The 27,187-nt window shown below is 42.5% G+C and overlaps 1 protein-coding gene across 1 annotated transcript; it reads left to right on the top strand.

Annotated features, from left to right (window-relative positions):
* HTRA1 (HtrA serine peptidase 1) lies at positions 1-26,911 on the top strand. The gene is made up of 10 exons (XM_069980241.1): positions 1-263; positions 7,183-7,637; positions 10,805-10,904; positions 12,673-12,880; positions 17,235-17,429; positions 18,411-18,443; positions 23,033-23,147; positions 25,209-25,266; positions 25,622-25,717; positions 26,099-26,911. The coding sequence occupies exons 2-10, from the start codon at positions 7,235-7,237 to the stop codon at positions 26,265-26,267; spliced, it is 1,377 nt and encodes a 458-aa protein (XP_069836342.1). The 5' UTR covers positions 1-263; positions 7,183-7,234; the 3' UTR covers positions 26,268-26,911.
* The last annotated feature ends 276 nt before the right edge of the window (positions 26,912-27,187 follow it).

Below are 27,187 nucleotides of genomic sequence, written 5' to 3'. Positions count from 1 at the left end.
CGCTGTACCCAGTGCTGTGCTGCTGTACTCTGCGCTGTGCTCTGGCAGGGTGCCCTGCTCTCTCACATGAGTTGCGGGGGTGGAGTAATTCTCTGTTTTGGGGCTTTTCCAGATAAAAGAAGCTGAATCAGTGCAGGGCTGTGAGGACAGAGCCGGTACACTGACAGCAGCACCACACAGCTCCCGGGACCTGGGAGGAGATCATAACGGGCTGTGCATCCCCGGGGACCCTGCTGCTTCTGGATACACCGAACACCGGAACTGTAAGTACCTGCGCACTGGGCTATGGCATATACTATATACTATATATATCAGCAGAACAGTGCTAGGGGGGGAAACAGTATGCATGGTGACTACCCCCTTATATAACTGCTAGGATCCTAATGAATTGGTATCTAGCTGTGATCCCATTAAGTGGATAATTGCAGTTGGGGATAGTAGTAATAAGTGTGCATACAGTGAGGATAGTACTAGGTAAGTGTGCATACAGTGAGGATAGTACTAGGTAAGTGTGCATACAGTGAGGATAGTACTAGGTAAGTGTGCATACAGTGAGGATAGTACTAAGTAAGTGTGCATACAGTGAGGATAGTACTAGGTAAGTGTGCATACAATGAGGATAGTACTAGGTAAAGGTGCATACAGTGAGGATAGTACTAGGTAAGTGTGTATACAGTGAGGATAGTACTAGGTAAGTGTGCATACAGTGAGGATAGTACTAGGTAAGTGTGCATACAGTGAGGATAGTACTAGGTAAGTGTGCATACAGTGAGGATAGTACTAGGTAAGTGTGCATACAATGAGGATAGTACTAGGTAAGTGTGCATACAATGAGGATAGTACTAGGTAAGTGTGCATACAGTGAGGCTAGTATTAGGTAAGTGTGCAAACAGTGAGGATAGTACTAGGTAAGTGTGCATACAGTGAGGATAGTACTAGGTAAGTGTGCATACAGTGAAGATAATACTTGGTAAGTGTGCATACAGTGAGGATAGTACTAGGCAATAAGTGTGTATACAGTAAGGATAGTACTAGTTAAGTGTGCATACAGTGAGGAGAGTACTAGGTAAGTGTGCATACAGTGAGGATAGTACTAGGTAAGTGTGCATAAAATGAGGATAGTACTAGGTAAGTGTGCATACAGTGAGGATAGTACTAGGTAAGTGTGCATACAGTGAGGATAGTACTAGGTAAGTGTGCATACAATGAGGATAGTACTAGGTAAGTGTGCATACAGTAAGGATAGTACTAGGTAAGTGTGCATACAGTGAGGATAGTACTAGGCAATAAGTGTGTATACAGTAAGGATAGTACTAGGTAAGTGTGCATACAGTGAGAAGAGTACTAGGTAAGTGTGCATACAGTGAGGATAGTACTAGGTAAGTGTGCATACAATGAGGATAGTACTAGGTAAGTGTGTATACAGTGAGGATAGTACTAGGTAAGTGTGTATACAGTGAGGATAGTACTAGGTAAGTGTGCATACAGTGAGGATAGTACTAGGTAAGTGTGCATACAGTGAGGATAGTACTAGGTAAGTGTGCATACAGTGAAGATATTACTTGGTAAGTGTGCATACAGTGAGGATAGTACTAGGCAATAAGTGTGTATACAGTGAGGATAGTACTAGGTAAGTGTGCATACAGTGAGGAGAATACTAGGTAAGTGTGCATACAGTTAGGAGAGTACCAGGTAAGTGTGCATACAGTGAGGAGAGTACCAGGTAAGTGTGCATACAGTGAGGAGAGTACTAGGTAAGTGTGCATGCAGTGAGGATAATACTAGGTAAGTGTGCATACAGTTAGGAGAGTACCAGGTAAGTGTGCATACAGTGAGGAGAGTACTAGGTAAGTGTGCATGCAGTGAGGATAATACTAGGTAAGTGTGCATACAGTTAGGAGAGTACCAGGTAAGTGTGCATACAGTGAGGAGAGTAATAGGTAAGTGTGCATGCAGTGAGGATAATACTAGGTAAGTGTTAGTACCAGGTAAGTGTGCATATAGTGAGGATAATACTAGGTAAGTGTGCATACAGTGAGGATAGTACTAGGTAAGTGTGTATACAGTGAGGATAGTACTAGGTAAGTGTGCATACAGTGATGATAGTACTAGGTAAGTGTGCATACAGTGAGGATAGTACTAGGTAAGTGTGCATACAGTGAGGATAGTACTAGGTAAGTGTGCATACAATGAGGATAGTACTAGGTAAGTGTGCATACAGTGAGGATAGTACTAGGTAAGTGTGCATACAGTGAGGCTAGTATTAGGTAAGTGTGCAAACAGTGAGGATAGTACTAGGTAAGTGTGCATACAGTGAGGATAGTACTAGGTAAGTGTGCATACAATGAAGATAATACTTGGTAAGTGTGCATACAGTGAGGATAGTACTAGGCAATAAGTGTGTATACAGTAAGGATAGTACTAGGTAAGTGTGCATACAGTGAGGAGAGTACTAGGTAAGTGTGCATACAGTGAGGATAGTACTAGGTAAGTGTGCATACAATGAGGATAGTACTAGGTAAGTGTGCATACAGTGAGGATAGTAGTAGGCAGGGCCGGCTCCGGCTTTTTGTGGGCCCTCGGGCGACAGAGCCTCGGCGGGCCCCTTTGAGGAGCAAATCATGGAGAGACAGGTGAGGAAAGATTTGCAGCAAAAGAAACATGCGGCTGCTGCATATCTTTCTCCTCCTGTATCTCCTCATCTCTCCTGCATGCAGCTCCTGCTGTGTGTGTGTGTGTATGTGTATATATACAAGCGCACACACACAGAGCAGGAGCTGTATACAGGAGAACTAGCAGCACCAGCATGATTATATATATATATATATATATATATACATGGTGAGACCCCTAGTTCTCCTATATACATGTCCTGCAGTGATATACAGTGTATATATATATATATATATATATATATATATATATATATGTACACACACTGAACATCACTGCAGGACCTGTATATAGGAGAACTAGGGGTCTCACCATGTTTATATGATAGAGACAGAGAGACAGAGAGAGATAGAAGATAGACAGATAGATAGATAGATAGATAGATAGATAGATACAGATATCTAGTTGTTTTGTGTATAGAGGTCCTGCTGTAACATATATATATCCTGCTGTAATAGATATATATATTACAGCAGGACCTCTATACACAAAACAACTAGAAACCAGCACATACAGAACACTTAGTTTGCAGAGCCTACCGTGCTGCCCTCTATCAGGTCAGGTGCCCGATCACATGACCCGTGACATCATCAAAGGTCCTACACACTCAAAGGTCCTTTCCTACTCGGCTGTAGGGAAGATTTGTGAAGGAAGACAGGTGCCCGGGGGCCCCAGTATGTATCGGCGTGGCCCCTAACTGTCACATGCGGCCTCTAGGGGCCCAGTCCCCTTTGTTACTACACTTTTTTTTCTTTTTTACTAACAAAAAAATGTAGTAACAAACGGGAGTGGGCCCCTAGAGGAGCTGTGGGCCCCGGCATTTGCCCTAGTTAGCCGGGTGCTGACGCCGGCCCTGGTAGTAGGTAAGTGTGCATACAGTGAGGATAGTACTAGGTAAGTGTGTATACAGTGAGGATAGTACTAGGCAAGTGTGCATACAGTGAGGATAGTACTAGGTAAGTGTGCATACAGTGAGGATAGTACTAGGCAATAAGTGTGTATACAGTAAGGATAGTACTAGGTAAGTGTGCATACAATGAGGATAGTACTAGGTAAGTGTGCATACAGTGAGGATAGTACTAGGTAAGTGTGCATACAGTGAGGATAGTACTAGGCAATAAGTGTGTATACAGTAAGGATAGTACTAGGTAAGTGTGCATACAATGAGGATAGTACTAGGTAAGTGTGCATACAGTGAGGATAGTACTAGGTAAGTGTGCATACAGTGAGGATAGTACTAGGCAATAAGTGTGTATACAGTAAGGATAGTACTAGGTAAGTGTGCATACAGTGAGGAGAGTACTAGGTTAGTGTGCATACAGTGAGGATAGTACTAGGTAAGTGTGCATACAATGAGGATAGTACTAGGTAAGTGTGTATACAGTGAGGATAGTACTCGGTAAGTGTGTATACAGTGAGGATAGTACTAGGTAAGTGTGCATACAGTGAGGATAGTACTAGGTAAGTGTGTATCCAGTGAGGATAGTACTAGGTAAGTGTGCATACAGTGAGGATAGTACTAGGTAAGTGTGCATACAGTGAGGATAGTACTAGGCAATAAGTGTGTATACAGTAAGGATAGTACTAGGTAAGTGTGCATACAGTGAGGAGAGTACTAGGTTAGTGTGCATACAGTGAGGATAGTACTAGGTAAGTGTGCATACAATGAGGATAGTACTAGGTAAGTGTGTATACAGTGAGGATAGTACTCGGTAAGTGTGTATACAGTGAGGATAGTACTAGGTAAGTGTGCATACAGTGAGGATAGTACTAGGTAAGTGTGTATCCAGTGAGGATAGTACTAGGTAAGTGTGCATACAGTGAGGATAGTACTAGGTAAGTGTGCATACAGTGAGGATAGTACTAGGTAAGTGTGCATACAGTGAAGATAATACTTGGTAAGTGTGCATACAGTGAGGATAGTACTAGCAATAAGTGTGTATACAGTGAGGATAGTACTAGGTAAGTGTGCATACAGTGAGGAGAATACTAGGTAAGTGTGCATACAGTGAGGATAATACTAGGTAAGTGTGTATACAGTGAGGATAGTACTAGGTAAGTGTGCATACAGTGATGATAGTACTAGGTAAGTGTGCATACAGTGAGGATAGTACTAGGTAAGTGTGCATACAGTGAGGATAGTACTAGGTAAGTGTGCATACAATGAGGATAGTACTAGGTAAGTGTGCATACAATGAGGATAGTACTAGGTAAGTGTGCATACAGTGAGGATAGTACTGGGTAAGTGTGTATACAGTGAGGCTAGTATTAGGTAAGTGTGCAAACAGTGAGGATAGTACTAGGTAAGTGTGCATACAGTGAGGATAGTACTAGGTAAGTGTGCATACAGTGAAGATAATACTTGGTAAGTGTGCATACAGTGAGGATAGTACTAGGCAATAAGTGTGTATACAGTAAGGATAGTACTAGGTAAGTGTGCATACAGTGAGGAGAGTACTAGGTAAGTGTGCATACAGTGAGGATAGTACTAGGTAAGTGTGCATACAATGAGGATAGTACTAGGTAAGTGTGCATACAGTGAGGATAGTAGTAGGTAAGTGTGCATACAGTGAGGATAGTACTAGGTAAGTGTGTATACAGTGAGGATAGTACTAGGCAAGTGTGCATACAGTGAGGATAGTACTAGGTAAGTGTGCATACAGTGAGGATAGTACTAGATAAGTGAACATACAGTGAGGATAGTACTAGGTAAGTGTGCATACAGTGAAGATAATACTTGGTAAGTGTGCATACAGTGAGGATAGTACTAGGCAATAAGTGTGTATACAGTAAGGATAGTACTAGGTAAGTGTGCATACAATGAGGATAGTACTAGGTAAGTGTGCATACAGTGAGGATAGTACTAGGCAATAAGTGTGTATACAGTAAGGATAGTACTAGGTAAGTGTGCATACAGTGAGGAGAGTACTAGGTTAGTGTGCATACAGTGAGGATAGTACTAGGTAAGTGTGCATACAATGAGGATAGTACTAGGTAAGTGTGTATACAGTGAGGATAGTACTCGGTAAGTGTGTATACAGTGAGGATAGTACTAGGTAAGTGTGCATACAGTGAGGATAGTACTAGGTAAGTGTGTATCCAGTGAGGATAGTACTAGGTAAGTGTGCATACAGTGAGGATAGTACTAGGTAAGTGTGCATACAGTGAGGATAGTACTAGGCAATAAGTGTGTATACAGTGAGGATAGTACTAGGTAAGTGTGCATACAGTGAGGAGAATACTAGGTAAGTGTGCATACAGTGAGGATAATACTAGGTAAGTGTGCATACAGTGAGGAGAGTACCAGGTAAGTGTGCATACAGTGAGGAGAGTACTAGGTAAGTGTGCATGCAGTGAGGATAATACTAGGTAAGTGTTCATACAGTTAGGAGAGTACCAGGTAAGTGTGCATACAGTGAGGATAATACTAGGTAAGTGTGCATACAGTGAGGATAATACTAGGTAAGTGTGCATACAGTTAGGAGAGTACCAGGTAAGTGTGCATACAGTGAGGAGAGTACTAGGTAAGTGTGCATACAGTGAGGATAATACTAGGTAAGTGTGCATACAGTTAGGAGAGTACCAGGTAAGTGTGCATACAGTGAGGAGAGTACTAGGTAAGTGTGCATACAGTGAGGATAATACTAGGTAAGTTTTCATACAGTTAGGAGAGTACCAGGTAAGTGTGCATACAGTTAGGAGAGTACCAGGTAAGTGTGCATACAGTGAGGAGAGTACTAGGTAAGTGTGCATACAGTTAGGAGAGTACCAGGTAAGTGTGCATACAGTGAGGAGAGTACTAGGTAAGTGTGCATACAGTGAGGATAATACTAGGTAAGTGTGCATACAGTGAGGAGAGTACCAGGTAAGTGTGCATACAGTGAGGAGAGTACTAGGTAAGTGTGCATACAGTGAGGAGAGTACTAGGTAAGTGTGTATACAGTGAGGAGAGTACTAGGTAAGTGTGCATACAGTGAGGAGAGTACCAGGTAAGTGTGCATACAGTGAGGAGAGTACTAGGTAAGTGTGCATATAGTGAGGCTAGTATTAGGTAAGTGTGCAAACAGTGAGGATAGTACTAGGTAAGTGTGCATACAGTGAGGAGAGTACTAGGTAAGTGTGCATACATTGAGGATAGTACTAGGTAAGTGTGCATACAGTGAGGAGAGTACTAGGTAAGTGTGCATACAGTGAGGATAATACTAGGTAAGAGTGCATACAGTTAGGAGAGTACCATGTAAGTGTGCATACAGTGAGGATAATACTAGGTAAGTGTGCATACAGTGAGGATAGTACTAGGTAAGTGTGCATACAGTGAGGAGAGTACCAGGTAAGTGTGCATACAGTGAGGATAGTACTAGGTAAGTGTGCATGCAGTGGGGTTCCCATGCAATAGCCTTATACACAGTGCTCAGCTCTTATTAGAGCTCCTTATTTCCTATAACCACAGTACTAGCCTGGAGTCATTTCCATCATGTGTAGAGCTGTCACTTCTCTATCTTCCTGCAGGTTATTGGGGATCCTCAGAGGGGCGCCTCCAGTGGAGTGTACCGGTAATACAATGCTGTGGGTTGTACTACTCCTGTCCTATGCGGTTCCCGCTGCTTTGCTCCCATCATCCCGATGCCCAGCCCGCTGTGACCTTTCCTCCTGCCCGCCAGTGCCCACAAACTGCCCGTCCGGAGAGACTGCCCTGCGCTGCGGGTGCTGCACAGTGTGCGCTGCTGATGAAGGGGAGAGATGCGGGGAGGGAGCAGCTGACCCTGTGTGCGCCTCTGCCCTGAGCTGTGTGAAGAGTGCTGCAGGGGGTGCCCGGACCTGTCAGTGCCCATCACCCCAGCCTGTGTGTGGAAGTGATGGCAAGACATACAGCAGCCTGTGCAGACTGCAGGCAGAGAACAAGGCAGTGCAAAGCCAGGGGTCTGCAGCCATCATCCCCATCCAGAGGGGAGACTGTCAGCAAGGTAAGGGGGGCTGCACTTACATTTCACTGATCCTCTACAGCTCAGTGACAGCCAATATGGTTGCTACTTTTTTCCATAGGGGTAGTAGTCCCTCCTCTCTCATGTATTACAGGGTGTCAGACATCTCCCACTTCTGTTACTCTTTATAAGCAGGCACATGTGCTGGCCAGGAGTCCATACAAGTGGTTGATGCTGTGGGATAGAAGTGCATTCTGCACGTGAAGTCTGTGCCAGATCCTCTATGTTTAAAGGCTTGTTCAACTCTTTTGATATGTTGCTGCCCAAGGTGAGAATAACAATTCCTTCCATTCTTGTTATTATCTATTCAGCCTCCTTCCTCCAGTTTTCAGCTGCTGCTTTCTGCTGAAAACACAAAAATCTCTCTATCTCTCTGTCTCCCCTCCTCCCCCTCCCAGCTGATGTAAAGAAGTCCCTGACTGGCTTTACCTGCAACTTTGTAGCTTCTTTGTTATGCTTAGAGGGTTAATCACAGTGAGTTCATCAGCAACTTGACCTCAGAATAACCATCCCAGCATTACAATGAAGCTACAATGTTGCAGATAAAGCCAGTGAGGGACTTGTTTACATCAGCTGTCTCAGAAAAGAGGGGGAGGAGGATTAGACAGAGAGAAAGGCTCACACACAGATTTTTTTGTTTTCAGCAGAAAGCAGTAGCTGAGAACTGGGGGAAGGAGACTGAATAGATAATAACAAGTATGGAAGCAATTGTTAGTCTGACCGTGGGCAGCAACATATCAAAAGTTATGTTTGAGTGAAATCCCCCTTTAATGGACCAAATGTGGTCTAATAGTCACTACTTTTGGCCTAAATCTAAACATGGAGTGGCACATTTATCAATGTTTGTCGCTGGTATACGGCACAGAAAATGTGCAGATTTTTGCCTTTTCCAGGCTGTACGCATGGTATAAGCCCTGCTTGCTTGCCTACAAGCCTAATTTATCATAGTTTAAGGTGCAAACAATGGTAGAAATCTACATCTGCTCTGGAGATTCTGTGCCCGCTGTGCTGCAGGTGCAAGGCTCATTGAACTGCATGGGGGCGAGGCCATATTTAAGGCCAGGGTACTCTTGATGAATCTTCCCAATAGTTTCAATGTGGGATTCAAAAGCATGATCCGTTTGAGACCTGTATAGTGTTAGAAATGCACTGCATTACTATGTTCAGTCTATTGAGCTCTGGTGTAGATATGCTGCAGTGTATGTTGGCATACTGTTCTGCAGTACAATGCATATGATTTTCCTGTGGAAAGTCTATTGCACTAGGGCTGTGTTCACATTATCAGTGTCTGTTATGAGCTTGTCCTGTTTTATGTCTTCTAGTTTTTATCACCTGCTATATGTCTTACAGGAAGTGGTGTATTCTTTCCAGTCTGACACAGTGCTCTCTGCTGCCACCACTGGCCATGTCAAGAACTGTCTAGAGCAGTAGCAAATCCCCATATGAAACCTCTCCTGCTCTGGACAATTCCTGACATGGACAGAGGTGGCAGCAGAGAGCACCGTGTCAGACTGGAAAGAATACAGCGCTTCCCGCAGCACATACAGCAGCTGATAAGTACTGGAATACTTGGGAATTTTTAATAGAAGTAAATAACAAATATGTGATATTATAAGTTACTGTACAGTATAGCAATCAGCATGTGGAGTAAAATGTATAACTGCATAAACCTGAAAAAAACTGCAGCAGTTTGTAGATACAGGATAGAGCTGCAGATTCCCGTAATGCATTAGCACTCTCTGTCCAGGGATAGAGGGGTTGCAGCTATGAAGCGATTACCTCCACAGTCCTGTCCCCTGATGTAAGCCCCAGCCTAAAGTGGATCTGCTAGGATATGGAAGGTGAGGGAGACTTCCTGGGTCAGAGTACAGGACTGTAGACCCCGCTATGCAGAACATGCCCCTCCCCCACTCCTCCTCCCACCCAGTACAGGGAGCTCTTAAACCAAAGCAATGCTCTTAAACCAAGTCACAATTTTTAAAAACTGTGAGCTCTTCTTGCAAAACCCTCTCAATCCAAATCTTAAACTAAGGTACCACTCTGATCTCCAAATTACTGTTGCCAAAATGAGTTTCCTGATTGTGGCTAATGAACACATCTGGAGTAACACATTAGCACTCAGTAATTGTGAGGGGTTGTCCAGGATTAGACAAAGCACAGCTACTTACTTGCAAAACAGTGCCATACCTGTCCCCAGGTTGTATGTGGCATTGCAATAAAGTGCCATTCACTTCAATGGAACTGAGTTGCACCAGTAGAGAGAGGTATCACACGTGGGATCACCCTCTATTAGCAGGACCAGAGAACCAACCTGGCTAGTCCATGTATTACATGGACAGCTATAAAGTTAAATGGTAGAGGTGTTATATTGCATTTCTCCAGAATCGCTAGGGATTTTGCTTTTATAGGACAACCCTTTAAATTGGCACTTAGGGCATTCTCCACATTCCTGGAGCTTTCCCTGGCACGTGGCCCTGCTTACACACAATTTACTTCCAGCAGTTCAGTTCAGGTCAGGGCAGCATGTTAAGGGCCGCCCCACCTCAATCCGGTATTCCTTGCATAAGGACTGGGATCTTGGTAAGGTCTTTCCCCATGAACTACTGGCACAGACAGTGAATATGAAGGGCAGAACAGTCAGCTAATAGTCCAGGATTCTGGTGAACGGAACAAAACTAAGGGGGAGATTTATCAAACTGGAGTAAAGTAGAATTGTCTTAGTTGCCCCTAGCAACCAATCAGATTCCACCTTTCATTCCTCACAGTTTCTTTGAAAAATGAAAGGTGGAATCTGATTGGTTGCTAGGGGCAACTAAGACAATTGTACTTTACACCAGTTTGATAAATCTCCCCTTTAAGCGTTGTGATGATAAGCAGTTATATTGTACATTGCTTTCATGCATTGATGTACTGTTAGGCTTTTTTGCCGTTTTATTTGTTTATGAGCACATTATGGGACAGATGGTATTTATGGAGCACAAAGAATGTGTGGCCCACATCCAAACTGATAGAGGACCATAGAAGATCTGAGGTTTTTACATAGCATCATCTTTATTGTAGCTAGTCAAGAAAAAATTTTCCAGGTTTAACCACCATACCTGCCTCATAACCTGCAGCTCAAAATTCTCCCACCACTTTCTCTATTACAGGACAGAAGGACCCCGACAGTCCTCGCTATAAATACAACTTTATTGCTGATGTGGTGGAGAAGATTGCACCAGCTGTTGTGCACATTGAGCTGTTTCGCATGTAAGTTCCATTAGGGTAATGGGCAAAAATGTGGTTCAAATGGGGACATAAAATTAACAGTAACAAGCAGGATATATGAGTGTTGGCTTCCAGATGGAATAAGTTAACCTTGTGGCTGACATAGGTTATGGGTTTAGTGTAAAGTATGTCCGACATAACCGTATACACATTTAAGCCTTCAGCTTTGCTTTATGTTGACTTCTTGACTAAACGCTGCATTTGCAAATATGTTGACAACTATTGAGATCCCAACCATGTTGCCAGAAAGCCTCTGTATTACTTACTGCTTTATAAATTGAGTTTTTCTCCAACTATGAACTTTATTTCGATTTAGAGTCCAAAAATTCTGTGCCGATTAATTTCCTGCTTCATCTTTGTTTAGGTTGCTTTTTCATATACGATTGTAGAGCACTAAATCCCTTGCCATTTATATACTTAAATGGTCACTGTTGTTTCAAACAACTTACCTCTTTATAATTCTTAACATCTTTGTAAATCCCTTTATTACCCAAAAATATACTCCTTACCCCCAAAGAATAGATTTAAAGTCTTGGTCAGTAGATGTCTCACTTCCATTCAATGTCCTTTGCACTGCCAGTTGTTGAAGGAATTCTGCCTGTAGTAACAGCTAGATCAGGACAAAACACAGGACGTAAAGGGGGTGACTTAGCCTGTGCTTTGTGCAGGAGAGAGGGAGACCTTAAGAGAACCTGGACTGTGTGGGCAATCTGAGCCGATCTGCTTGCTGACAATGATCCACGCTGTTTCTGAAAGTTGATTCAGTGCTTTCCTCTTATCTCTCATCACCATTAAAGCTCAGACAATGTATCTACTGCTGTATGTCCACACAGCTGCATAATCTCTCCTCCCTTCAGATTTTCAGCAGCTCATATCTTACTGTAACCCTTTCTTTGCTGTGCTGCTGCTGTTTATTTTTATTTCTGTTCACACCTTACAAGGCGAATGCATCAGGACCCTCTTCTCCCTCTAAATGCCATCTATCATGAAATAGCAGGGATACTATGTGCTGGGCTGTAACTGGCCAGAGAATTATGGAAAAGAAAGTCCTGTGTATGTACTACTTGCAAACAGTTCAAATATAATCCTGTCCTTTCAAATGGAGATAATGAGAAACAGCTGTGCACCAAGGAGAGGACTCTCAGGGGCTCCTTAACAACAGTGAGATCATCAAAGTCACCACTCTGTAGGGTGAATTTAGTAAAACCATGCAGGTTGTTACAATTCTTTTAAAATGGCTGGTACACATACCACAACCGCTTAGGACAGGGATAGGGAACCTTGGCTCTCCATCTTTTTCAAAACTCCCATCATGCCTAAAGCTTTGGCTAGGCATGATGAGAGTTGTAGTTTTGCAACAGCTGGAAAGCCAAGGTTCCCTTCCCCTGGCTTAGGAGCTTGTGTTGCATAAACTCCCTCTAGTGGTGGCAAAAGACAGACAGAATTTGAAAAATTAGCAATATGTCTGTGTGATTAGAAAATCACATCTCACATTTTGTACGGAAAGAATTAGCACAGTACTTTACACCTGATAAGGTTGTTCAGTGTTTGAAGTGCATTGTAAGTGATCAGAATATATTCTACGGTCAGTATAATATAACACAACACAATATAGATATACATTAAGCACTTTTCTATAGAAATAACCAGTTCTAAACATAAGAACAAGATCTTATTGTGTTTTGTTTGGAGATTCTGAAATGCAGTTTTGTTCGGGCACAATCATCTCACAACTGTTACTTCATTTCAGGTTCAATTTCTTCGGAAAACGGGAAGTTCCAGCAGCCAGTGGCTCCGGTTTCATTGTCTCTGAAGATGGGTTGATTCTTACCAATGCCCACGTAGTCACAAACAAGCAAAGATTAAAAGTGGAGCGCAGTGATGGGTCCACCTATGATGCCAAAATCATAGATGTGGATGAAAAAGCAGACATTGCCTTAATCAAAATTAAAGCAAAGGTATGGAGCTATACGTCATGTCCTATAACAATAGAGATGAGCCAATCTCAAGCTTGCTTGGGTCCGTCCAAACCCGAGCGTGCAGCAATTGATTAGCAGTGGCTGCCGAAGTTGGATGAAGCCCTAAGGCTGCCTCAAAGACCTGGATAAAGCCATAGGCTATATCCATGTTTTCCAGGACTCCCTAGGGCTGCATCCAACTTCTTCAGCCACCGGTAATCAAATACTGCTTGCTCGGGTTTGGACGGACCCAAGCAAGCTTGAGATTCGCTCATCTCTACATAACAATGAGCCCCAGCTTCTGATTGTAGTTTTCCAATTAAGAGGCCAATGTTGGAGACAAAAAGGTATTAAAAAAAACAAAACAAGAGGACACAGTGAGAGGTTAGTTAAGGAAAAGATCAGAAGCAACGTGATAAAATATTACATTATTGAAATAGTAGTAGATGCTTGGAACAAACTTCCAGCAGATGTGGAAGGTAAATTTACAATAACAGAATGTAAACATGCCTGGGATGAACATATATCTATCCTAAGATAATAAGAAAGGAGATACTAAAAGGGCAGACTAGATGGACCAGGTGGTCTTTTTCTGTTGACAATCTTCTATGTTTCTAGGTACTATAACTGTTTCAGTGTACTATAACATGTCCCGTTTTTGATCCATTTTTTCATAGACATCCATTATATTTAAAAAAAATGGATCAAAGCGGATCATAGAAACATAGAAGATTGTCAGCAGAAAAAGACCACTGGGTCCATCTAGTCTGACCTTTTAGTATTTTCTTTCTTATTATCTTAGGATAGATATATGTTTACCCCAGGTGTGTTTAAATTCTGTTATTGTAGATTTACCAACCACCTCTGCTGGAAGTTTGTTCCAGGTATCTACTACTCTTTCAGTCAAATAATATTTTCTCACATTGCTTCTGATCTTTCCCCCAACTAACCTTTCACTGTGTCCTCTTGTTCTTGAGCTCAGTTTTTTACTAAAAACACTTCCCTCTTGAACCTTATTTAGTCCTTTAACATACTTAAAGGTTTCAATCATGTCCCCCCTTTCTTTCTCTTTTTTTTTTAAAGTACTAAAAAAAAGTCAGCTACGTTTTTGTGAACGTTAACAAAAAAAAAATGCATGACTTTTGATCCGTTTTTTGGGGGGGAAGTCAATGGAAAAACGGATCAAAACGAATGCACACAAATGCATAAGTTTTTCCATTCGTTTTTTGCAAATACAGATTAAAAAAAACGGATTGCATTAACGTAGTGTGAACTCAGCTGTACTGGTTCTTTAGGGCAGGCAGTAGGGACAGCATCCAGTCTGTGTATAAGAATTCCTTTAAGTGCGGTATTTGAATGTAAGAAGTAAAAAAAAAACCCTCAGTTTTGGAGTCGGACCATAGTGATTTTCCATCACAGTCTTAGTTGTGAGTGTGGGGTCCACAGTGAAACCATTCAGAATAATAACTCGGCATGCACTTCTTACTTTGTTCACGTAAAGTCTATTAATACAGATTCGTATACGAATACATATAGATCAAAGTAAGGGAAGCTAGGGTCAACCTGTGAAGTGATACATATAATGAGGGCTGAGTGCTACATTAGACAGGGAGTCTAAGACCAGAGAAATTATAGGTTTACTGGACCAAAATGAGACATGTCAGTGACACATAGTTAACTGTGTACACTGGACTGGAGCCAGGGCGTAGAACTCATTAGACCTCTCTAGAAGTGAATGACAACACAATCCTATGACTGTACACAGTGCTGAGTGCTATGGTGCTGTGTGTGTCTCAGGTGAGAACATACCTCCCACTGTTACAGCCCCTAATAACGGCTGCTATTGAATATCACCTTGCTTCACATATAAACCGCAGTAGGTCCGAGTAGGTCTACTTATTCTTCTGCTATATGTTTTGTATGTTTTTTTTTATCCCTATAATGTACCTGATCCGAGGTAACACAGTCTATAAACCAGACTTAGGACACAACTGCACAACATCATTTTTTAGCAGGTTGACAGTTTTTTTTTCTTTTACGTCCATCATATTGTGCCCCAAACATGGACGTTATTTTAAAGCAATAGCCATGGTTCCAAAGTTAACAGCCAACCATAAAAATGGCCATCAAACAGCCCAAAAAAAAGATGTTGTGTAGTCGTAACCTACTGTACCCCTGTAAAGGGTTATTCTACTTTTCATCATGGTGTATTACAAGTCAATAGGACTGTGCTGCAGTTCTCTGCACAGCTGGTGACCAGGAGCATCTCTAAGCAGGAAAAACTTTGAAGAGCAGTGACCCCTTCATTCCCAGGATTGGTAGGGTCCCAGATAGAGATGAACAAACTTACAGTAAGTTCAGCTGAACCCGAACCTGATCTCTCTAACTTTGCATCCTGGAAAAGATGGATACAGATATAGGAGAACTATGACTTGCATCCTGTTTTTTTCCAGGCTGCAGACTTAAAGGGATTGTCCACTTTATAGTAAAATTGCTCAGTGTACAGTATTAGTAAGTGTACTCACTGACAGCAGCTCCCTGTGTACCTCATAGAGCTAAAGTCAGACTCCCGTCCTCTAGGCTGGGCTGCCCTGCTCTGTGGCGAGTCTGTCAATAATATGGCCGACATGGAGAAGCATGTGACCATGCTACGCCCCCCAGTGTCCACCAGAGGCATAAACAGGCTCATTGTTGGACACTTGGGGGCGGGGCATGGTCATATGCTCCTCTATGTCGGCCATCTTATGGACAGACTCACCCAGCCTGGAGGAGCGGAGGCAGATATTAGCTCTATGAGGCACACAGGGAGCTGCAGTCAGTATATACAGTGAGTACAATTACTAATGCTGTACACAGAGCAATTTTACTATAAGGTGGCCAACCCCTTTAAGCAGTCGACCACTCAATCCGATTCGGGTTTGGCCGAACTTACTGCAAGTTCTCTCATCTCTACTTCCTACCGACAGGCAGTAGTTGATCACTTTAATGCCACAAATTTTAAAATGTTTTTTTTAGTCCTTTCCTGCCCCCGCTATAGATTGCATTCTTGCAAAAGAACAAAAGTCATTTACCTTTATGCATTCTCCAATCTGGCTAAATCCCACTTATGACTGTCGAGATCTGTAAGTTTCTTACTGCCGCAAATATTTCATCTACCTAAATAGCTGAGATTAAAGGATAAACTCCATGCAGTATTTTTTATTCCAATGGCATGTACTGTATAAGTATGCACATGCACAGTGTTGTATACATACCTGATTAGTCATACTGAAGTATACGTGCCAGCTGGGATACAGGCTGTGGATTTTGACTCATTCATCTTAATCCACATGTTTTGGATGGGTGTTCTCCATGTCCCGGCTATCCTTGTTAGTAAATATACGATGCATAATGTAAGCATGTGGCGGATGGCTCGCTCACAATTCATGCTTGTTAGAGCCTGTCAGAATACGATATGGCGGAGAGGAACCACCCATACAAACAAGGAGGCTGCACGATAAATCAGCCAGGAAACCTAGGAGCACACTTATTAATATATGAAGTGACTGGCACTTAGTCCCGGCCAGGTGTCGGCGCATTAAGAATAAATGTAGCCTTCACTAAATCTTCCCTTCACTAGACGGCTGATAGCTGAGTGACTCATATGCAGCTGGTTTTGGCTGAAGACAATGGCAGCGCTTGGAGGACGGAGCATGACTGCACGTCCCCAGCTTTGGAACGGCACTGAGCTCTTTTTCTTGGGAAAGTTAGAAAAAGAGTCCTGAGTTATGAGAACAATATGTCTACGGTTTTGAAGATTTTTTTGCCTAGCAACAGTTACTTGTTATAAGACAGCGCCTTTTTCTTATTACTGACAACTAATTTATTTCACTGCTTGGGCCTGTGTTTTATTAATATAATACCCATCCCCCCACAAATAATTACTGTATTAAGCTCTCTAAACCTGTAATCACTGTATAATCATATGCAGCCCATGAAGACTATGGGTCTTTCATATGTTCTATATCACATCCCTATGTTTTTTCTTCTTTCCCCTTGTGTTTTCTATGCCATCTGATCAGTCCTTTACTTTAAAGGGGTACTTTACTGGTCAGTAAGTTATGCAGATTTATAAATTACTTATTTTAAAAAAACCACCTCAATTCTTCCAGTACTTATCAGCTGCTGTATGTCGTGCATGAAGTGATGTATTCTTTCCAGTCTTACTCAGTGCTCTTTGCTGCCAGCTCTGTCCATGACAGGAACTGCTAACACCACAGAATGTCTTCCTACAGTGTATACACTGAAATAAACTATATGATGGCCATATAATGGCTTAATATATGGAACTTTATCTGTGATTATGTTTTCTCAGGGGAAGTTGCCTGTTCTGCTCTTGGGCCGGTCTGAGGACCTGCGTCCAGGAGAGTTTGTTGTTGCCATTGGAAGTCCATTCTCCCTGCAGAATACAGTCACAACAGGTATCGTGAGCACCGCACAACGTGGCGGGAAGGAATTGGGCCTGAGAAATTCTGACATGGAGTACATCCAGACAGATGCCATCATCAATGTAAGTCACCTATCCAGTAGGACTGTTGTATGCGTGGCTGTCCTGTTGCTCCATCTAGATTTATCCTATAGGTTTTGTTTGGTGGTGTTCCTGTAGTCTTTCATTCTTCTCAAAATATTCCCAAAACATAAAACCAAGTCATTATAGGAATATGTGGTGTTAGGTCGGATGTTAAACTTCAGTGCTATGAATTAGACAGATGTGAACCATACCATACAGTATTGTGTGTTCCAACAAATTTGGTATATTTGGTGTTGGCACATGTAGGGCTTGACAATAGGAAATTTGTTGGAGCAGTCCTTGAGCCATTGAGGGTTTTGGGAGCCATTCCCTGCTTAAGGGCCCGTTCACACTATGAAATTCCGTGCCGACATGTCAATTTTTGAGCGGAGAGGCGCAGAGAGTAGAGGTGTGCAAGCCTTCCCATTCAAACAGATAGCAGGCAGGATTGGACAGTGAGCGTGCCAGCTCAGAGTTGAGGTAGAAGAATGGCTGAGGCATGCATAGAAAACAAATGTTACTGTCATTACAATAACTTTGGTTAAATCAATAGTATAAGTGAGTATATAACTTGGTAATATATCTTATAAGAGAAACAGATGTAAGAAGGACCAGGAGGATACCTAGTCAGTCAATGTGTTCCCCTCTATATGGAAAGCGCAGATGGGAACAGATGATACAGGCGGGGTGTCTCGCAATATTGAGCCACAGACCCCGCACTATAGGGAATAGGGATTTATTTGCAACGCGTTTCGGCCCACTCAAATAAATACAGGGGCCTTTTTCAAGCATAAAAAAGTACTGAACAACGATGCCAGGCAGAATAGAAATAGTGCTACTCCTCATGTATATGCACACGACTGCGTAAACCTGAAAAGTCACCTAAAATGACAGATACATTTTAATAAATGCAGCTTCTGTGTAATTTTTGTGCTGACAGCTGTAGCTGAAGATGATAGTAACAATTTGTTTACTTTTTAGTATGGGAACTCCGGAGGCCCTCTTGTGAATTTGGTAAGAGACTGTTTCACATACTCTTATATATTGGTTATATATATGATAACAGTGTTGTCAGAACATGATGCCTGATACCGGAAGAGATTGGTAACAAGTCTGTGCATTGGCATTACATGACTACATGGCTGAAGTATGTAAGGTTGGCATACAAACACAGGGAGGGGGTGTAAATTGCTGACTAACCATCAACAGACTATTTTCTTCTGATTAATATCCACAAATTACTTTATTTTATGGTTAATGAAGTTTTAAGTGTCTGAAAAAAGTGAAAGTTTTTATTCCAAAGGAAGGTGGAGGGATAAAATAGTAATAGAGTCGGTATGTAGCTTGACAGTTATAGCACACACAGTTGTCTTCTGAGATACATTAAACCAAAAACCTTATAAAAGGCAAAAACATCAATTAAATGAATGAATTCAGTAATTACTAATATATTGTCATATCAAATTGTACAGGCTTCAGCATGTTTTTGCTCAAATTACCCCAGACAGGAAGTTGTGTAGTCCTTTCATTTTCAATGTGGTGTTGTCTCAGCAGCTCCCACCTCCTCCCAAGATGACACATTATGTTGTCCCCTTAGAGATGTCACCACCTCCCTGTTATATACATATACATCTTTATTGGGACATTAAGGGAATAATGTGTTTACAACATGCTGCCTTGTTGTGAATGATGTCAAAGGCAGATGAGCAGACAGGGAATGAATGCAGCAGGTCCAATAGTCTGCTGTGTACCGAAAGGTCCACAACAGCTCTCGGTGGAAAACTAACAAGACTGCAGTGGGAGGGGAGTAGGCTGGGTGGGAGGGCTGAGTGTTGTAGCAAGAAACACTGTATGACTATACTTCATAGGTGCAGAAGGGTTTATTACAAAAATATATATTGTGACAGACACAAGTACAAACATACACAAATATATATACAAGATGATCTACAGTATCCCTACCTATGCTAATCAGGGTGCTCCCTGGTATGGGCGTCCCCAAATTCCAGGTGCAGAGAAACTATCCCTGCACTATAGCAGTTAAACATATACAAATTCATGCGATATATGTCTCATATGTGCCAACATGTTAAGTCGATAGCAGTGGTAAGTGGCACGTAGTACAAATAGCATACGTTAGTGCAATGATATGTTCTGGCAGAGGCAGGAGTAGATAAATGATAAAATGCACTGAATGGCATCTATGGCTCTCGTTGCTTAGCCAATCTATACCTATTCATATATGATTATATCAGACCTAGCTATCATAGGTAGATACAGACAACAGACGTCAGACTTCTTCCAACGCGTTTCCCCCTGCTGTTACAAGTTAGGCGGGTTCATCAGGGAAATGTGTGGGTCACGTGTAAGGGTGTCAGTATTGCTGCGAATAGATAATCACAGAGTCAGTGCTAATATATATAGGATAGGGGCCCAGTAATATGAACATGTATGGGGTGTGGGGTACCTTGATTTGGTCGTCAAAGTGGATATCTTGACAGTAGAGGTGTTATTTCTCACACAAAATATCTGGTGGGGACATGTGAGTTGTTAGGTACACCATATATCGTAAATCAACTATGCATATGACTTCTTATAGACCGTGGAGGTGGTTACCTAGTCAGTCGAGCCTTGGAGCCCACAAGGATGGAGGGTATTCCAGAGACTTGTGACAATGTGTAGTGGGGTACACTAATGATGGTATCTAGAGGGGTACATCATATGGATGAGAACAGTGTGTAAGACAATACACTCAGTAGGGTCGGTAGCAAGCTAAGTCAAGGACTTACATGTCGGCGTCCGGGATATCTGGATTGCCGTAATGGAGTCTTGGTAATGGTTCCCCGGAGGTCCGGGGTGAGCCAGAGTGCGCCTGTTATGATAGCCGTTAAGTGTTTGTGGCATAAGAGGATCAATGTCCCAAATGAATTTATGCTGTAGATAAGGCATAAAGTGATAAGTAACTAACCTTATGAAGTGAGGAGGCTAATCGTGCCTAAGTATAGAACTTACATAACGGCGTCCGTGGTAGCTGGCTTGTCATCTTGTGCATGTCCATGATGCGGAAGCACGTGTCAGGAGCGTCCTATGGCGTCCGGCGCCCTATATATGTGAGTGAGGCGGTCCTGTAGGTGGGGAAATCGGCGTGTCCTACGGTCCTGTAGGTGGGGAAATCGGCGTGTCCTACGGTCCTGTAGGTGGGGAAATAGGCGTGTCCTGCGGTTCTGTAGGTGGGGAAATAGGCGTGTCCTGTAGGTGGGGAAACAGGGGTGTCCTCCTGACAGTTTCCACGGTGTGTGTGTTGGTCGTGTGACGTCATCGCGCTGGTGTCCAAAGGCGTCCTACTGGGTTGCTATGATTCTAGGATCACTTGAGCGTGACTCCCGGTCATGTGACAATCTCGAACCAAATGGTATATTAGCGTCCTATTGGTTGCTAGGTAGCTATGCTGAGAGGGGTCTAACTGTGGGACACTTAGTCACGTGTGCCTCGGCCCCCAATAATTTGACAGGGATGTGCCAATGATATATCAGATAGTCCAACGGGGATACGATGGACCATCTGTTGAGTGCCAGGGGTCTGGGGGGGGGGGGGGGGGGGGGGGCGCCTCTAGGGTAATATGTTTGATGTACATAGAGTGTGTAGAGAACGGGGGGGTGTAACCAGTTGAAATGTTGAAATGCATAGTGAATAAATAAGGAAGACGATTGTGGTGATTTTCTGGAGAGGTTACAGTGGTAGTCCCCAGCATGTTCCTGACTGTAGATGATATAGAGTGCTAAGCTGTGGCTACTTTGTCTATCCATGAGGGTCCGTTGGTGATTAAAATTATAAGCTGCTACTGCCCAAGTATAATGTGTTTATATGGGCTTGATGTGTTACTAGGAGGGCAAGGTACGTTGTACAGTGGTAAGTAGTGAGTTAGCGTGGAGCTGGTGAGGCAAGGGCTAGTGGTGGTAGAAGCCTACCGTAGTTACCGATATTTGTAAGACTTGTAGTGTAATCCTGCCATTCGTTTAGATGAAGCATGTAAAGGAGAGTTGATCATTTAGACCGTTGGGTTCTAGAGTTTTTAGATGAAATATCCACCTTGCTTCTTTTTGTAGAAGGACGTGTCTGTGTCTCCTTTTCTGGCATTCATTCTTACTGTTTCCAAAACTTGGAATTTGAACCGATACGGATCCGTCTCATGTTTTACGCGCATGTGGGTGGCCAAAGGTTTGGGCCGACTGTGTCTGATATCTCCAATATGTTCCAAGATGCGACGTCTCAGTTCGCGGTTGGTCTTCCCCACATATGATAGAGGACAAGGGCAAGTGGCCATGTATATGACTGCAGTAGTCTTGCAGTTAGCGAATGTCCTGTTTTGGAAGGTGCGAGGGATGTGTGCCACCTTGAATGAGTTTGATACTTCTATATAGGGGCATGCCTTGCACTCTCTACATCTGTATGTGCCGGCATGTTTCTGTTTTTCAAGCCATGTCCGTGTTCTCGCTGGAGGGGGTACATAATGATACATAATGGGTGAGGTCATCTCCCAGATTTCTCCCTCGGCGATAGGTGATTTGTGGCTTGTCTGGGAGGTAATCCCTGATTTCCTTATCCATCTTGAGAACGGGCCAGTATTTTTCCAGGATTGCACGGACGTGTGGGGCTGCGCTATCATATGTGCCTATAATCCTAGAGGTTGTATCTTCCAGTGCTTTGGTAGATTGAGGGGCAAGCAGATATCTTCTGTCTTGCTGGAGTGCAAAATGATATGCTTCCTTGAGTGTTTTGTTCGGGTAGCCCCTGTCTTTGAAGCGGTGTTGGAGTCTCTTGGCTTCCTCCTGGAAGGTGTCTAAGGTGGAACAATTCCTGCGTATTCGCAGGTACTGGCCTTTCGGAATACCCCGTTTCAAGGCATGTGGGTGATGACTCTCCCATCTTAGCAGGTTGTTACCCGCTGTGGGTTTGCGGTAGGCTTCCGTGGAGAGGGTGGGAGGGCTGTCATAAACAGCTTAGGGAAACCAGTGCATTCTGGGAGGTAGTAAGACATGATAAGAAAGATGATTACAAGCCACAAAACAAATGGATTTTTGATGATTTCAGAACTGGGACAGAGAGTTAAGCACTAGTATATGCTTCATTTTTTTACCTGATATCAGGGTACCCCTCTACGAATGGCTTATTACCATCCCTTGTATGTAAATATGATTCACAATCCACAATAAATTGGAGACCGCTCCTTTTTTTTTTTTTTCTTCCATGTTCTCTGTACAAAGTGCAGCTGTGTGCATGAGCCCTAGGTGCTTTTTGTGTAATATTTTAATAACTGTGTTAAATGGCGTCATAGTAAACGTTAATACGGTACAAGACTCCTGTTAGAAACACATCAACATAGTCATTAACAAATAAGTAAAACACTTCATAAACCAAAAGTGATGGTCATGAGTAATAGGATACTCACTACTAAAAACCTTCGCAGCCTGTTTACTACAAAATGAAGGTTTGCAGATTTTCATGTACAAGTCCTTGATGTTGTTTCCCCCACGCAGGGCAGTATTTCTGTTGGATTTGTCTACCACGCTCTTTTAACCAGCGTTTTCTTTTTCTCACCACAGGACGGTGAAGTAATCGGGATAAACACTCTAAAGGTTACTGCTGGCATCTCCTTTGCTATTCCATCAGATAAAATCCGCAAGTTTCTTGCCGAGTCACACAGCAGACAGTCCGCAGGTGATTTTGCAATCTCTGTCCTTTCATGGGGAAAGTGGCAATGAATAGTCACCATTTATTACCGCTGATAACAACTACCTGCAGTGAGTGCCAACCTACACACTAACAGGCTGACGTTTGAAGGAAAATAAACATGAACTAAATGGGTTTTTAGATGAAAGAGGAGGTAATGACACATGGCCGGTCAGTGAGGGCCCACACATGAACGCGGTCCAAGCCAGATGTTTGTTAGGGTTTGACCAACTTGGATACAAGTGTGTGGTCCAGTGTACCGATCCGGTTTAACCTCAGTACCAAATAAACAGAGCCTGACCTTGCTCTAAGGATTCATTCGTGGAAAGGGGTTTCATAGAAAAAGTTTAAGTAGCCGCCTACCCAATTGGAGCACTCCACCAACCTCCTATCCTAAAACAGCCTGTGTGACAGTGTTGTATATGTCTTCATATGAAGGTTATACACTCTAGAGCAGGCGGTCAGACTTGCAACTCTCCAGCGTTGCAAAACAACAATTCTTATCATGATTGGACAGCTAAACACAAAGCTTTGCTTGTCCAGGGATGATGGGAATTGTAGTTTTGCAACAGATGGAGGTCTGTGAGTTTGACACGTGCTCTAGAGGGATATAGTAAACCCATTGCGGTACATTTATCAAAGATGCGCTTGTGGCGTACACCACAGCAAAGGTGCAGCCATTGCTCGGCTGATGGGTTGGTTGGGGGTGTAGTCTGCCCGGCAAGCAGCAGCTGTACAGGAGCAGGTCACGCTGGGGTAATCAGGGTCTTTTAAAGGACCTTCATTGCTGACAACAATATATATCCAAATGTATGTGGACAAATGATGGCACACCTATATAAACGTGTTGGACATCCAGTTCCAAGACCATAGGCGTTATTGTAAAGGTGTTCTCCCTTTTTGTGACTTTACCACCCTGCGCCCTTTCGTGAAGGCTTTCCACGCGATTTTGGAGACTCTCTGTGGGAGCTTGTGCCCGTTCAGCACTCTTTGATTTGTAAGAATGGGCACTGATGTTGGATGAAGAGGTCTGGTTTCCATTCTGTATTACAATTCATCCCAAAATGTCTGGTGGAGTTGAGGTCAAGGATTTGTGCAGGACACTAGAGTTTTCCTACACCAAACCATCAAACTATGTCTTTATGAAGCATGCCTATGTCCTGGGCCACAGTCATTCTGGAGCAGAAAGGGGTCAAACCCAAACTGTGCAAACAAAGTTGGAAGAATACTCTCCAAAATGTCTTGAACGTTATTCCTCACTGTAAAGCGAGGCCCAAGGCCGATTGCTGAAGAACAGTTGCAATGTAGATTACCAGGTTACAGAGAGATGGCTTAGAATAACACCAAATGGACATTTCAATTGTTTAGTTGAGCATTTACAAAAACTAAATTGTATCAGATTGTATTATTGATGGTTTTCAGGATAAAAGCAAATATAACAACACACTATACGCATTATTACACACTGCAAACAAAACAGAAATGGAGTTGTAATCCAGCTGCCAGTGACCAGGCACATTCATTATACTAAGGCTGGATGCAGCATGGATTCATTTTGATTTGCATTGACTTCTGTAGTTTTGTCAGCTGGTGCTCGAGTTGAGGTCCATGTGCGCTGACTCTGAGCTATAGATCTGTTTAGACACTAAATGATTTTGATAGAACATCTATATCACAAGGGCACATAGAAAACACACACTACCCACACATTAACTTTTATGTTACGCATATTATTTTCTAAGTGATTTTTTTTTTATGTTACTATCTATATTCTAAAATTATCCTAAAATATTGCCGTTTTTAATTTGGCGACTAGGCCTTCTAATAAGATGAGACTTTGTGTTCTCACTTTCCACATTCTCCTCTTTAGAATCATAGACAGTTGTCACTCAAGCTCACAGGTCCTGCACAGGTCACAGAGCATGCCTAGTAAAGTGATACAGTGACTTTAACTCAGTATAATCTTGCAACAATGTAACATCATTGCACATAGGACATATCCTTTTCACATGTCCTAATTGTTATATGTGTTTTTTATGTTTTTTATAGGTCAGGGTATTAAGAAGAAAAGATACCTGGGAATAAGAATGTTGTCTCTCACCCCAGGGTAAGAGCCTGTCCTAATTCTGTAGGTGATGTTAATACATTAAAGGGAATTCTCAAAACTGCTAACTGTATTAAATATATCGTCTTAGTGCCCCCACCGCTAGGATTTGTCTCTTGGGCACTTTCCATACTAGTAGTCAGGATTAAACATTTATTTTCCATTACATGACCATAGACCAAGGTATCTCCTCCTCACTCCTCTCCCCATCCTCCATATTTAGCTCTGTCAGATTCTACTATGCAACATATATATATATATATATATATATATATATATATATATATATATTTATTAAAGTCAATTACCATAGCACCTACTGGTCTAGTAGAAATAAAATTGTCTTTTGTCATTGCAGCAAAGTGAAGGAACTGAGGGAGCAACTAAAGGATTTCCCTGATGTGACCTCTGGAGCGTATATTGTAGAAGTTCTTCCAGATACACCAGCAGAAGAGTAAGTGGAGCTCAAATGGACTTGTATTAACCTTACTGCATCAGCCCCAATGCTTAAATATCCATGCCCTCTAGACTAGAGATGTCACACTAGTGACTCTCCAGCTGTTGCAAAATTACAATTGCCATCATGCTTGGATGGCCAAAACTTTGGAAAATGTAATATAAGGGGGTACAAAGCCAGCCATGGACCTCACATTTCTTCATACTGTCCTATAGTTGAAAAGTGACATCCCATTGATTGCAATGTTGGGCATCTTCTGAACTTTTTCTTTTCATTGTAGCCCCAGTAATTTAACAAAGTAATTAAAAAATCTTTAAATCGTAGGGTGGCCTATCATGGTCTCCATTTAATCCTGATGTTTGTGTCTTTTTATCTCAGGGCTGGGCTGAAGGAAAGTGATGTCATTATCAGCATCGGCAGCCAGACTGTTACCTCCAGCAATGATGTCAGTGAAGCCATTAAGCAGGAAGGATCTCTACGTATGGTAGTACGTCGTGGGAATGAGGATATTGCCATCACCGTGACACCAAAAGAGATTGATTTATAATGGAAGAAGTGAGCTGGTTTCATAGGTCTTCCAAGCTATAGATCCAAACATTGACACTGCACTTGTGAGGACACTGTGTGTATAAGCACTGAATACTAGTGACCCCTCCCTTGACCACCCAAAAGACCCATTTAGCTTTTTATTACAGAATTCTCTGCCTTCACAATCCCACCCACTGGTGTGCGCTGTTCTCAAAATAACATGCTGGTTTGTGTGTCTTTAAGGGGTTTTCTATCCCTATGAATTTCTTTTTTTACAAACAGCTAATAATATGTGTACTCACCTCCCCAGTCTCCTGCTGCTGCAGTGATAATGCCTCCTGGTCCACAGCTCTTTGTTCACAAGTTGCAAAGACGACGTGGCGTATCAATACCACTGAGGTCAATACTACGATATGATTGATGATTAACTATGATTGCTCATAGTGGATTCATTGTTAGGACATGACATTGCTGGCATGGAAGCAGGGAAACTTTGGCATGGTCATGGCAGGGGACTGGTAAGGTGAGTATTGCAACTTTGGTTATTTTTTACCATTGGGTGCTGTTTGTGAAAATTTTCATGTAAATGTAAAAACTGGAGGAGAGGTAGAAGTGATACAATAATAAAGACCCAATCGGTCCATCAATTATATTTTAAATGTATATTCTGATGTTCTTCGCTGTTTTAAATTTTCTGTCTGAAGTCATTTTGCACTAAAAGTTGAGTTCTTGGGAAGCTGGAAAATGAATCAATTTCATAGCAATCGTATAATTACAGAAGTTGAGTCATACCTTTGCCAGGCAGTACTTGGCAAGTACTACAAGAAGACAGGAATTTTTGGGTAAAATACTTCACCGTAGAACTCCAAAGCTAGGACGGGCAAAGGCACAGAAAATAGTAATAAGCGCTCCCAGTAAAATGTTATAAATCTAAAGATC

Source organism: Dendropsophus ebraccatus, chromosome 8 (genome assembly GCF_027789765.1).
Source record: "Dendropsophus ebraccatus isolate aDenEbr1 chromosome 8, aDenEbr1.pat, whole genome shotgun sequence".
Classification (NCBI taxonomy): domain Eukaryota; kingdom Metazoa; phylum Chordata; class Amphibia; order Anura; family Hylidae; genus Dendropsophus; species Dendropsophus ebraccatus.
This window is presented reverse-complemented; position numbering and strand designations above follow the sequence as displayed.

What these genes read in the sequence shown, in the direction of transcription:
- HTRA1 (XM_069980241.1), top strand. Translation starts at nt 7,235, where the DNA reads ATGCTGTGGGTTGTACTACTCCTGTCCTATGCGGTTCCCGCTGCTTTG. An exon ending in GAGGGGAGACTGTCAGCAAG is followed by an intron (nt 7,638 to 10,804) that starts GTAAGGGGGGCT and finishes TCTCTATTACAG; the next exon opens with GACAGAAGGACCCCGACAGT. An exon ending in TAATCAAAATTAAAGCAAAG is followed by an intron (nt 12,881 to 17,234) that starts GTATGGAGCTAT and finishes ATGTTTTCTCAG; the next exon opens with GGGAAGTTGCCTGTTCTGCT.